This window comes from Paroedura picta, chromosome 8 (assembly GCF_049243985.1).
Source record: "Paroedura picta isolate Pp20150507F chromosome 8, Ppicta_v3.0, whole genome shotgun sequence".
NCBI lineage: Eukaryota > Metazoa > Chordata > Lepidosauria > Squamata > Gekkonidae > Paroedura > Paroedura picta.
The window spans coordinates 100258096-100271773 of record NC_135376.1 but is presented as its reverse complement, the minus strand read 5'-3'; the positions used below and the strand labels follow the sequence as shown (position 1 = coordinate 100271773).

Here is a 13678-nt window from a genome sequence, read left to right as displayed (position 1 = left end):
TCCGGTCATCCAGCAATATGGCATGTGTCCTGCTAACATTGTATGCAGGCTCATACTTGCTTTTGCTTATGGGCAGAAGTTCCCTGAAATTCAGCCTCCAAATTCCACACAAAATCATACTGAGAATTCAAACCTCTTACACCCTGCCTTCTGTATTACTAGCCCCCTCCTTCATCAAGCACCAGTGTCTGTCTTGGGAATCTGTTGTTTTTAGAGTGTGACAGATGAAGCCCTGCTGTTACCACTGCTGACCAAACCATTATGCTGGTAGAAACAAACACCCTTCTGCTCATCTGGCCTTCTGGAGAGTGATAACATGTATACAATTGCTAGGGAGAAGAGGGAATCCCTGAGGACGACGTACCTGTGCCTCTTAGCAGAAGCGATGCTGTCCGGAAGAGGCTGCACAAGAAAGCAGCAGATGCCTCAGCACTGCCTTCTCCACTGAATCTGGACCAAGGTAAAACTGGCTCCTGGCTTCGATTCCCGTTGTGTGACTCTGACTCCTTTCCTTTCACCTCTGTGTGCCTCAATGTTTGCTAGGCAAAAGTCCCAGCACCTTAGTTCTGCTAGTGCTGCTGCTGTGTGGTCACAAATCTCTAAAGGCTGGAAACAAGTGGCTGTAGTGCATCCGATGAAGGAACAGAGAGATCCCGAGATGCCTCTGCCACGTAGAGGCCGGATGTCTTTTTTCAGCATTTTTAAATCAACATCCAGTGATTTCCCATTTCTCCGAAGCTATGCTGACTGAACAGAAAATTCAGAACTGCTTTGGGTCTAGGGCAGTGGCCCAGCACCAACTGCTGGTTTGCCTTTTAAAACTTCTGCTTCCTGGGGAACTTGTTTATGTGCCTTTTTAAAAACCCTGCCATTCCTCCAACAAGCTCAGGGTGCTCCTTTGTTTTAGCCTCACATCTTCTGGAAAAGGCATCATCTGGCATACAAAGAAGAAGACCCTGAAGTGAATTTGATAGGAGAGTGAGGACCGTACCGTCTCTCACCTGTTAAGTGTCATTCCTTGTCTGTCTCCAGACTGCTGTTCTTAGGGCAATTTCCTCTTCCTTGGAAGTGCCACACTCTGACCATTTCTGCACTGGAAACATGTCTGCCCCGGCTCCCACGTGGGAGCATAAATCTGGGGTATATAGGGTGTACTAGGCCAAATGTTCCCCGGTGAGGGAGCAGGAAAAGCCAGGGCAACCTGACCCAGGTCAAATGCCAGGCTGCAGCCCAACATGAAGCCTCCGGTACGGAATTGGTCTCTGTCTGTTTGTTTCTTGGGTAGAGATGCACTTAGGAACCTGTCTCTTCTCTTTCCTATCAAGTACATTAGTTCCTAAATAAACCCTTATCTACTAGAATCATAGAACTTAGGCAGATTGTGATTGGGTGGGCAGGAAGGGGTGTGCCAGTGTCTGTTTCTTGTGGCCCTTCCTTCCATCCCCAAGGAATTGTTGATTGCCACTGTGGGATGGTAGATGAATTCCCTCTAGGCCAGGCTCGATGCTAGAGATCTTTGGTTGGGGGAGGGGATCATGTGGGTTTGGAATTTGGGGTCACTGTGGGTAGGCAGGTAGTTGTGAATTCCTGCATTGTGCAGATGGTTGGACTAGATCAGTAGTCCGCAACCTTCCGGTTGCCGCGGACCGCTGCTCCGGAGTGGCGGGAGAGGGCAGCCCGGGGCCCCACGCATGCGCGGCAGCCCCAGCACAAACGCGCATGCACGGACTGCCGCGCACGCATGTTTGTGCCGGCAGGGGCGCATACGCGCGTGCGCGGCAGTCCGTGCATGCATGTTTGCGCCGCCGCCATGCCGGCAGCTGTGGCTCCCTCTCCCGGCCCCTCCGGGCCGCCAGCAAATCGGCCGCCAAAGCGGCCGATTAGCTTGCAGCTCAGCAAGCTTCTCTTCCCCCCCCCTCCCGAAACAAGAAGCTTGCCGGGCCGCGAGCTAATCGGCTGCTTTGGCGGCCAATTTGCTCGCGGCCTGGCATCGGGGGGTGCGGAAAGAGGGAGCTGCGGCCCGGCGCCAAGGCCTTTGCGGCCCGGCACCGGGCCATGGGTTGGGGACCATTGGACTAGATGACCTCGGAGGACATTCAGGGTCATCTAGTCCAACTCCCTGCAGAATGAAGGAAATTCTCAACTACCTTCCCACCCACAGTGATCCCAATTATATGTCCAGAAGCCCCCCCTCCCCCCCAATCCCCAGAATCCCTGGCCAGTCTGGCCTAGAGGAAATTCGATTCCTGACCCAAAGTGACGATCAGCAGTTCCACGCAAGAAAGGGCCAATCAGATTGTGCATTGTTGCTGTGTTAATTACTCTGTGAACAATGCCAACTTTAGAAGGTGAATTAGACCGAGAGACAATGATTGGCTGAGTGGGGGCGTAGCTCTGCCTTCCCCTGAGCCATTATATCAACCTGAAACAATCCTGTTTGCCTTTGGGAAGAAACCCATGTGTAACTAGGGTTGTCTGCTCCAAGGCTGAGGAAAGTGGGGTTTGGGGATGGGAGGTACTTCCAAGTAGAAGGGGGGGAAAAGAAAGAAATTATTGTATGAATTGTGTGTAGCCTTACTGTCACTGTTTCTGGTCACCCCCTGGAGGTTGGCAACCCCACTTTTAAAGGGGGTGGGGTGGGAGAGAGATTTGAAGATTATTTTATTTTTAGTTTTAAATTGTAAATGTCGCTTACAATTGCAAGTCACCTTGATCCATGAGGAAAACCTGGATATAAATATATATATTTTGTCGGCAATCTCACCTATCTCCAAAATTTGCTTTCCCCTGTAAGAGGGCTGCAGCTATTCACAGTTTTTTAAAAAAAAAAAAACATGGAGAGCAATATGGTCCAGTCTGGACCTTGGGAGGGAGGAGGCAGGAACGCTCTTGGAGATCCAGTCTGAGACTGCAGCATTGGGGGCTGTCCTGCTTGCCTGGAACGAGAACTTTCTGAACTCCTGGAGCAGCTGGTGCTCTGACTTGGTGATATCAGCAGTGATTGAGCTTCCCACTCTCTAAAATGCAAACCATGCATTGCCTGTCTGCTCCTCATCAGCTCAGCATCCCCTTTAGTAGGCATAGAGGCCCCCAGACATGGAACAAAATCCTGATTTGAAAGCCCACTTTAAGCCATAGTGTTGCAGGACTGTTGCAGATTGTGTGCGACGTCATGCGGAACGGCAAATTAGTAGCATTTACCATTTGTAAGCCTTCTGCTACTTTGAACTCGTGCGGAATGGCCCTAAGCTTTACAGAACAATATGTTTGTACATACACCTGCAAATCTAAACTACCTCAAAGGATAAAATTTGTGAGGATAAAATGGAGCATAGAAGCATGATGTAAGTATAAATACAAAAGAATATTTTGACTAAACATCCGGAAGAAGTTCCTGACAGCTAGAATCATAGAATCATAGAGTTGGAAGGGACCTCCTGGATCATGCAGGACACCCACAACTCTGTCGCTGACAATGTAACTTGCCACCCTCTTGAATCTTCACAGAATCAGCCTCTCTGTCAGATGGCTATCCAGCCTCTGTTTAAACATTTTCAAACTCACCACCTCCCAAGGAAGCCTGTTCCACTGAGAAACTGCTCTAATTGTCAGGAACTAGGTAGTGATCTTGACCACCATTCCCATCCCCACACACACACACCTGTGGTACATTTTTGCCACTTTGAGCACTATTTCAGTATTCCACTTTTAAGAAGCTCCCACCCCTCTTGGACTCCCATCTCTTTAAGTCTTTCTGACCACGGGACTCTACGCAACATACCTTTAAGAATGTGAACATCAGCTTTCCTGAAGTCCAGTCTATACGTACGACTACGTAAAGGTTTTCTCTTTCCCACGACTGAAAATTCCAAAAGCACATGGTCACTGCTACCAAGTGTGCCCACTACTTCCATCTCATCTACCAGTTCTTCCCTATTGATGAGAATCAATTCTAAAATAGCAGAGCCCCCAGTTCCCCTCTCTACTTTCTGGGAAATGAAGCTGTCAGCAAGACTAGTTAAGAAATTAATGGAGTTTGTATTTTTAGCAGAATTGGTCTTCCAACACATATCTGGGTAATTGAAGTCACCCATGACCACTGTTTCCCTCTCTTTGAGAATTGAGTAATTTGATCTAGGAGTATCTCACCCAAATCCTCTGACTGGCTTGGTGGTCTATAGCAGACCCCCAGAATAATTCCATTCTCCTTTCCTACTCCTTTTATATTTACCCAAATACAATCAACGGAACTTTCATGCTCAGGTACCTGTATTTCTTCACAAGTATAAAGATTCGTATTGCTATACCTTCCCCCTTCTTTACTTGTCTGTATCTTCTGATTCTAATATTGATTCTAGTATTGATTCTAATATTCCAATTATGAGTGTTATCCCACCAAGTTTCTGTGATTCCTATTAGGTCATAGTCCCCTTATTCTGTTATGACTACTAGTTCCTGCTGCTTGTTTCCCATACTCTGTGCATTAGTGTAGAGACTTCGTAATCCATCCATGGTTTTTGCTTTGGAACTACCCTGCTTATGTGCCGATCCCTGTAACTTTGCAATCATTCCCTCTTCAGTTCTTGCCATCACACCAAGTTCTGAATTTACATCTTGCTCCCCCTTTGGTTTTAGTTTAAAGCCCTTTTCACCAGGTGTGCAAGGGTTCTCCCAAAAATACTTTTTCCATCCTTTGTGAGGTGCACACCATGTCCTGATAGTAAGCCATTCATATTGACATCATATGTGACACCATATGACATCATGATCCCGAAATCCAAAACTTTCCCGATGACCCCAGTGATGTAGCCAGTCATTTACTTTCATGATTTTTCTCACCCTTCCTAAACCACGACCACTTACAGGAAGGACAGATGAAAACGCAACTTGCACTCCCAGGTCATTTGCCTTTTGCCCCAGATCTACATAGACTTTCTTAATACGTTCCATGATGGGCAGTATTTTGTTCCAACATGGATGAGAAGGAAGGGGTTCCTATAAGTCTATTAAAATCTGCTTTCCTGAAGGCCAATCTATAAGTCCATAGAATCATAGAATAATAGAGTTGGAAGGAGCCATACAGGCCATCTAGTCCAACCCCCTGCTCAATGCAGGATCAGCCCTAAGCATCCTAAAGCATCCAAGAAAAATGTGCATCCAACCTTTGTTTGAAGACTGCCAGTGAGGGGGAGCTCACCATCTCCTTAGGCAGCCTATTACTATTTCCATTACTGCGTGTCCACTACTTTGCAGCCAACGGAAACAGCATCCTGCCCTCCTCCAAGTGACAACCTTTCAAATACTTAAAGAGGGCTATCATGTCCCCTCTCAATCTCCTTTTCTCCAGGCTGAACATTCCCAAGTCCCTCAACCTATCTTCAGAGGGCTTGGTCCCTTGGCCCCAGATCATCTTCGTCACTCTCCTCTGTATCCTTTCAATTTTATCTACGTCCTTCTTGAAGTGAGGCCTCCAGAACTGCACACAGTACTCCAGGTGTGGTCTGACCAGTGCCGTATACAATGGGACTATGACATCTTGTGATTTTGATGTGATGCCCCTGTTGATACAGCCCAAAATGGCATTCGCCCACCCCCATACCCCCGCCCAGCCACCCACCCGTGCCCGTCTCCCGCGAGCCCCACGCCGGTACCGCCGTCTGTCCGCCCACCCATCCCCATCTAACGCCCCCAACCCCCACTTCTAGACCCGGCCTCCCACCCTCCCTTCCCTGCGTCCACCCGTCCCCTCGGCTGACCGCCCCCTCGCCCTGACGTACCCTTCCAGGCGCCCACCTCTTTGCAGCCCGTCCCGCCCGCGGCCAAACATGGCCAAGGACAGCCCGCGTGACTTACCCGGCCGCCTCCACCAAGCCAGACTAAACCACGCATGCATGCAATTCTGCACATGCCTGGTTGCTATCTCCCGTGCCCGCCCCCCTGCCCTACCCTACAGATACACCAGGCATGCGCCGAGTCCGGCGCATGCCTGCTTCCGTCCCCATTACCACCCACACCCACCCTCTCCTCGCCCGGCAGCAGACCAAGCCGGCGCCAGCCACCACGCTTGCCGCCTACCTCCCTATGAGCAGTGCGTGGCCTGCCAAGCCCAACTCGGAGGTAGGCAGCACCACGGGGCCGGGAGGCACCAACGGAGACGGGGGGCCCACCGCCGCCACCGGGAAATGCCCCCAGCCAGCCCCACAGCCAGCCTCCACTGCGGGGGGGCTCCAGGTGGACACCCACCCCAACCACCACACGAGCCCAGCTAGCGCCCGCTGTATTAACAGTACAGCGGGCTTACTTTCTAGTCTTTATTAAATTGCATCTTGTTCTCATTTGCCCATTTTTCCATTGTGTTCAGATCTCGTTGAACTCTTTCTCTGTCTTCCAGAGTATTTGTAGTCCCTCCACCCCCTCATCTAGATCATTAATCATTAACCTAAGCCTCCGGGGAGGGCAGTATATAAGTATGATAAATAAATAAATAAACAAACAAACAAATTAATAAATATGTTAAAAAGTACCGGGCCGAGCGCCGAGCCCTGAGGTACCCCGCTACTCACCTCTCTCCAGTCTGATGAAACACCATTGACAAAAACTCTTTGAGTGCGGTTCTCTAACCAATTCCCTATCCACCTAACGATCTGAAAATCCAGATTGCAGTCCTTCAATTTATCCATCAGAACATCATGGGGAACCTTATCAAAAGCTTTACTAAAATCCAAGTAAACGACATCAACCGAATTTCTACGATCCAGCAAACCTGTTACTTGGTCCAAAAAGGAAACCAGGTTTGTCTGACAGGACCTGTTGGAGACAAATCCATGCTGACTTCCTTGGATCACCAAATTGTCCTCCAGATGTTTGCAGATCGCTCCCTTTAATATCTGCTCCATTATCTTCCCCACAACAGAGGTCAGACTCACTGGTCTGTAGTTTCCCGGGTCATCCTTCCTCCCTTTTTTGAAGATCGGAATAACATTTGTTCTCTTCCAGTCCTCCGGGACATCTCCAGTCCTTAAAGAGGTCCCGAAGATGATGGACAAGGGTTCTGCAAGTTCTCCGGAAAGTTCTTTGAGCTACTCAGGTGCATTTCATCTTGCCCAGGGGATTTGAATTCATCCAGTGCAGCTAAATGCCTCTCGACAACCTCTCTGTCCATGTTAACCTGCCACCCAGACACTGGCTACTGCCATTTCTAGATGTGCCTAAACCCTTTGACCTGTGGGGAAAACAGATGTAAAATAGGCGCTAAGCCTTTCTGCTTTCTCTGCATCCTCCGTTAGAGTTTGTCCATCCGCACCCAACAGTGGGCCTATTGCCTCCTTTACTTTATATTTGCTCCTCACATAACTGAAAAATCTTTTCTTGTTACAATGGGCTTCCCTGGCCAATCTTAGCTCACTCTCAGCTTTGGCCTTTCTGATGATTGATCTACAGTGCCTAGTAACCTGTAGGTACTCTTTTTTTAGAGCTCTGTCCTTCCCTCCATTTCCTGAACATCTCCCTTTTCTTTCTTAGTTCCTCTTGAAGTTCTCTGTTCATCCAAATAGGCTTCTTAGAGCTCCTGCATAGTAGTAAGTTGAGCTCGCGATAGTAAGTTGAGCTCCTGCCAGGGTGGGTAAGCGCGCTGCCTGGTCCTGCCCTCTGCCTCCCAGCCACAGGACCTCTGTCTTGGAGGGGTTGAGTTTCAGGCGACTCTGCTCGAACAGTCACTGCTTCCAAACATCTGGCGAATGGTTCCAAAAGGACCAACATGGCCGACCCACCTCTGTCCAGCTGGCGATGGAGATCATCCAAAAGGGCGACCAACACCGTCTCCACCCCATGGCCAGGACGGAAGCCCGACTGATATGGATCGAGTGCCGAAGTTTCCTCCAAGAATGCCGAGAGCTGGTCAGCCGCAGCCCTCTCCACCACCTTACCCAGGAACGCCAGATGGGATACTGGGCTGTAGTTGGCAGGGTCCTGCGGGTCCAGCGTTGATTTTTTTAGGAGAGGGCGAACCACTGCCCCCTTTAGCCGCTCAGGAAACTCCCCTGAACTTAGGGAGGAGTTGATGGTGTCTCTGAGCTGGCCTCCTATCCCCTGGCCGCCTCCCTTGAGGAGCCAGGAAGGGCAGGGATCAAGGGGGCAAGTGGTCGCCCTGACCGAGCTCAGCAAATTGTCTACTTCGGACAAATCTACCATTTGATTAATGAAGTTGTCAGCCAGGCAGGTCAAGGTTTTTATGTTTCCCACAATTGAAAATTCCAAAATCACATGGTCGCTACTACCAAGTCCACCAGGTAGGCAGCAGACCTCTGGAGTCAACAAGTCTGGTCTACACACTTTGGCCTCAACTCCTCTCAGCAGGGAATCCCCAATCCCCAGCACCCGTTTCTTTGTACCCTTGGGAGCAGACCTAGAATTCTCACCTATGGGGCCTGTGAAGTGTTTCCTGGGCTTTCTGGGGTCTGCACTTTCAGCTCTATAAGAATGATTCTATTAATGAAGTACACAAATAAAATGAATAGTTTGTTGCAGTTGGGTTCTTTCATTCTGTTTGCATTCCCCCCCCCCCAATCATTTCACTGATGCAAAACAGCAACTGGTTTGTGATTATCCTACATAGGATTTCATCCAATAGCTCTTTGAGGGATATTTTACTGATCTGAACATGTGTTCATATGAAACTGAAAAAAATGCCATCGCTTCACCAACACAATCACATCTCGATTGCTTTTATGCTGTGTTTTTTTTTTTTTAATCAGTGTTCCCTGCCCACTGGCAAAGCAAATGCATGTGAAGAGGTTGAAACTCTCTGGCAATCTGTGTGTTTGCCCCATCCACAAATGGATGGACACATGAAAGTAATTTGGCTGTCCAGAATCATGGGAAAATTGGAATATTTGGGGAGCTTCTCTAGGGATGAAGATATCTGAGTAGAATATCATAGCAAGGATATGAAGTCAGACCCAAATATTTCCTCTAAGTTGTTTCCTGACCCCGAGACCCTATTTGTAGGAAACTGATTCTAATATTCTCTTTTCCACTACAGGCAGAATTCCACAGCACAAGCAGCCATGGGACTTAAACCTCAGGGACTCAAAAGCTCACAGTAGCTACAAGCCATTAATTAACAGGTAATAATTTGAGGAAGGGAGGGTGGCCTGGCAGGTTCACTACTTGAATGGGAGACCAACAAGGAAGACTCTGCAGAGCAAGGCAAAGGGCAGCCCCTCCCCCACTTCTCCCTTTCTTGGGAAGTTCCAGGAAAGCCCCTTGCTGGGGTCACCATCAGTCAACTGTGACTTGACAGCACATCTTTAAACCGCCCGTGGCGCCACGGGCGCCTTCTTTAAACTGCCCGTGGCGCCACGGGCGCCACGGACTAAATAATTTGTTAAGCCCCCTTGAGGTGGGCTTTGTCCGTGATGAGGAAAGGCCCGGATTGGACCCTTCCTCACGACAGACAATCGGAGGGACCAATTGGCAGGCGCAAAGCGCCTGCCGATTGGTCCCTCCGATTCACAGCTCCAGCAACTGCGAGCCGCGCAAAGCACGGCTCGCAGTTCCCCCCGGCCTGACGCGGCGAGAGGCGCGAAGCGCCTCTCGCCGCGTCAGGCTGCCGACCCGGGGGTTCCCTGCCTGGCGGGCTGACGCGGCGAGAGGCGCGGAGCGCCTTTCGCCGCTTCAGCCCGCCGCCCGAGGGAGCCCCCGGTTCCCTGCCTGGCGGGCTGACGCAGCGAGAGGCGCGAAGCGCCTCTCGCCGCGTCAGCTCGCCGCCGGCGGAAGACCGCTGCCGGAAGATCGACGACGACGACCAGCCTGCCGCCGACCAGCCCGCTGCCGCTGCAGCCGACGACGACTCAAGTAAGCACCTAGCGCCCGCTGCATTCCCCTGCAGCGGGCTTCCTTACTAGTGGGTACATAATTATTCAGGCCTGTTTTGGTTGCATCAGCTATGTAAGGAAGATAAATATTTATGTTTACAATTAAATTGCTTTAAAAAGCATCTGTGGGCATCTTTATTGAGATTAAGATAAAGGTAAAGGTGTGCAAGCATCGGGTCATGTCTGAGCCTTGGGGTGACGCCCTCCAGCGTTTTCATGGCAGACTCAATACAGGGTGGCCTTGCCAGTGCCTTCCCCAGTCATTACCGTTTACCCCCAGCAAACTCATTTTACTGACCTCAGAAGGATGGAAGGCTGAGTCAACCTTGAGCCGGCTGCTGGGATCCAACTCCCAACCTCATGGACAGACAGCTTCAGACAGCATAAGTGCTGCTTACCACTCTGTGCCACAAGAGGTTAGAGATTAGAACATCCTAAACTAACATGACTTAAAGGCAAAAGTGGTTGACTGCAAGAGACAGGCAGGCAGGCCTGAGGAGAGAAGAGCTTCTTTGCTTTCCACATCTTCTGCCCTCTTCTCCTGGCCAACTTGGGGACTCTTTCAGCAGCATCCACCATGCCGAATGTAGTTAATGCTGTCCCTGGGATGCTTCATTTTAACATGGCTAATGATTGGTGCCAGGCAGATAAAGGCATGGAAAGCACAGAGAAGGATTGCTCTGTTTTTGAAATCAGCAGCGCCAGTGCTTCCCCCCCCCCCCGCCCAGCAAAACCCAGAAGACCTCTGTATGAAGAAGCACCCACTTGACCTACTCTGAAACTGGTTGGGTGGCATTTCCATAGGTCATCCACACTGCTGCCGAGGACTGTTAATTATTAATGTCCATCTGGAATCCTGTCAAGCTATTTTGCACCATTTTAAAAGGTATTAACTTTGCAAATAGCCCACCTGGGACTATCTCTGGGACTTCAGAGGGATTACACAGAATGAGCTGATACAATTGACAGGATGGAATATTCAATAAGCAATGCAATAGGGTTAAAGCTGTAGAGCCAAACAGAAATCTGAAAGGAAAATTGAAGCATAGCGTAAGTGTTCACATGACCAATTAAATGATGCCCAAGGCTAAAGACTGTATGTTCTTCACACATTCTCTTTTCAAAAGATCAGCCAGTGCCACGGATGAAATTCTAAGCGAAGGCCAGAATAACACCAATCATGGAGTCCCAAGTTTGAGCTCCTCTTTCACCTGCTCTGTATTCCAGAAGGATTCGTTACCAGCTCCTCCATCTTCAAGACACTTGTTCCAAAGAAATGAAAAGGTGAATTATCCATTTTTCAAAATGTTTAGAGAACAGATGAGGTAGCCAGGAGAAGAAAGCAAATTACCATCATGTAGGAAGTATGTATTGGTCTCACAGAGAGTTGTTCAGAGTCAGAGTAGTTCAGCAGTCTGTGGAGGTGGGGAGTTCCCCCTCACTGGCCGTCTTCAAGCAGTGGCTGGACAGATATTTATCATGGATGCTTGAGGCTGATCCTGTATTGAGCAGGGGGTGGGACTAGATGGCTTGTGAGGCCCCTTCCCACTCCAGGATTCTATGAGTTTAGTTCAAATGTGGAATGGGCTGCCTAAGGAGGTGAGGAGCTCCCCCTCACTTGCCGTCTTCAAGCAGCGGCTGGACAGATCCTTATCCTGGATGCTTGAGGCTGATCCTGCATTGGGCAGGGGGTTATTTTGGGGATGGCAGACAGCTGCATGCTTATTCATGCCGATTTTTTCAAATATTGAGGGTTATATCCACTCCAGGATATCATGGGGTAGGGTCAATCATGCTTGTTACAGATGAAAAATTTAAATCACCCAAAATCAAAATGGAAATCGCTTTCAGTGTAGGCAGCAGGGATTGAATCAACCTGGGATTGGAATAAAATCTCCATGGAGACTCAGCCCAGGTGGAGAGGAGCATACTTGGCAATCCGAGGTCTTCCAGCTTCCGGTTGCACTCCTGAGAAGAGTGCTGGGACCTCACAGTCTCAAGAGCCTTCAGCTCCCTTTGGAATCATTCAGATGAGCCTCTTTTGGCTCAATCATCCCTGCAGGCCTGTGTTTCCTTTGTGCTGGGCTTCAAGGGCTGCGGCTGGAGATCGGAAGCTCCAGTTAAAGTGAAATGTATTTAGAAGATGAAGAGTTAGTTCTTATATGCTACTTTTCTCTATCCAGAGTCTCAAAGCGGCTTCCAATCACCTTCCCTTTCCTCTCCCCACAACAGACCCCCTGTGAGGGAGGTGAGGCTGAGAGAGCCCTGACATTACTGAAGAAGAAGAGTTGGTTCTCATATGCCGCTTTTTTCTACCAGGAGTCTCAAAGCGGCTTACAGTTGTGGTTGCTGTGGCAATACCTCAGAAGCCCCAGGAGGCGTTGGTGGGGGCATGACAGTCACCTTCCCTTTCCTCTCCCCACCACAGACACCCTGTGGGGTGAGTGAGGCTGAGAGAGCCCTGATATTGCTGCTTGGTCAGAACAGCTTTATCAGTGCTGTGGTGAGCCCAAAAATGACTGTACCGATTGAAATATGCAATAGCCACCATTGTGTTGGTTCTATCCTGTCTTTTCCTCCATTTTCTCAATTTTAAAAATTACTCTTCTTGTCTTCTTTTGTGTTTGAAGGTATATGTGTGTGTGTGTGTGTGTCAGTGGGTGTTCTGCCTCCCTCAGTGGCCATTTTGTGGTTGAGATCATTGCCCTGTGATGCCAGCTCTAGGTTTAGCAATGCACCTGTGTTTTGAAAATGCACACAGCCAGCTGACTTATAGGCAGATTCAGGCTGTGTATCATTCCAGCATTCTATGCATTCTATGCATTCTAAGGTATATATCAGTGGTCCCCAACCTGCGGGCTGCGGCCCGGCGGCGGGCCGCAAAGGCCGCAGCTCCGTCTTCCCTCCCCCTCCCGAAGCGAGAAGCTCGCCAGGCTGCGAGCAAATCGGCCGCCAAGGCGGCCGATTCGCTCGCGGCCCGGCGAGCTTCTCACTTCGGGAGGGGAGGGGAGGGAAGAGAAGCTTGCCGATTTGCTTGCGGCCCAGAGGGCCAGGCCTCAGTCCGCCAGGCAGGGAACCCCCGGGAACCCCCCGCTTTGCGGCTCCCTGGGGCTTCGCGCCTGCCGATTGGTCCCTCCGATTGTCTGTCCCTTCCTCATCCCTTCCTCATCACGGACAAAGCCCACCTCAAGGGGGCTTAACGAATTATTTAGGCTGTTTAAAGATGTGAAAATTGTGCAATGTAGACCTAGACAGAAATGAAACTATCCTTGCCTCACAGTGTTGTGAATCAACACACAGTAGAGAGTTTCGATTAAGAAGAAAGACTGAAGTTTAATATAAGAAAGTTTATGTGCAAAAACTGTCCTGTGACTTGAGTTTGTTTTCCAAGAATTCTATTTCTGTAGTAAAAAGCTGGAGAAAATGCAGATAAAGTGAAGTGGTTGTGTAGATAGGGCCTCAGTATGCTGTTTGCTCGGGGGCCTATAATGCTGCTAGTTCTGGGGGAGATTATATGTGGATTTTATTGATCTCAAAGGAACCTTTTATTCTCTAAATTGCTCCAAACTGTGGAGTAAACTTAGCCAAAAACTTAGCCAAAAACTTAGCCAAAAAAAAGGGAGGAAGGATGACCCAGGAAACTACAGACCAGTGAGTCTGACCTCTGTTGTGGGGAAGATAATGGAGCAGATATTAAAGGGAGCGATCTGCAAACATCTGGAGGACAATTTGGTGATCCAAGGAAGTCAGCATGGATTTGTCTCCAACAGGTCCTGCCAGACCAACCTAGTTTCCTTTTTTGA

At 49.4% G+C, this 13678-nt stretch overlaps 1 protein-coding gene across 10 annotated transcripts in view; it reads left to right on the top strand.

Moving 5' to 3' along the window:
* Positions 1-13678, top strand: part of FRMPD2 (FERM and PDZ domain containing 2) — a 229230-nt gene that overhangs the window by 42345 nt on the left and 173207 nt on the right. For all 10 annotated transcript variants that reach the window (XR_013233792.1, XR_013233793.1, XM_077350968.1 and 7 more), the window contains 3 exons: positions 334-460; positions 9041-9125; positions 11003-11159. Coding sequence is in view for 8 of the 10 variants with exons in the window: in XM_077350968.1 (XP_077207083.1) it covers positions 334-460; positions 9041-9125; positions 11003-11159 (369 nt within the window). In the remaining 2 variants the exon portion in view is untranslated. The remainder of the gene's footprint in view (positions 1-333; positions 461-9040; positions 9126-11002; positions 11160-13678) is intronic.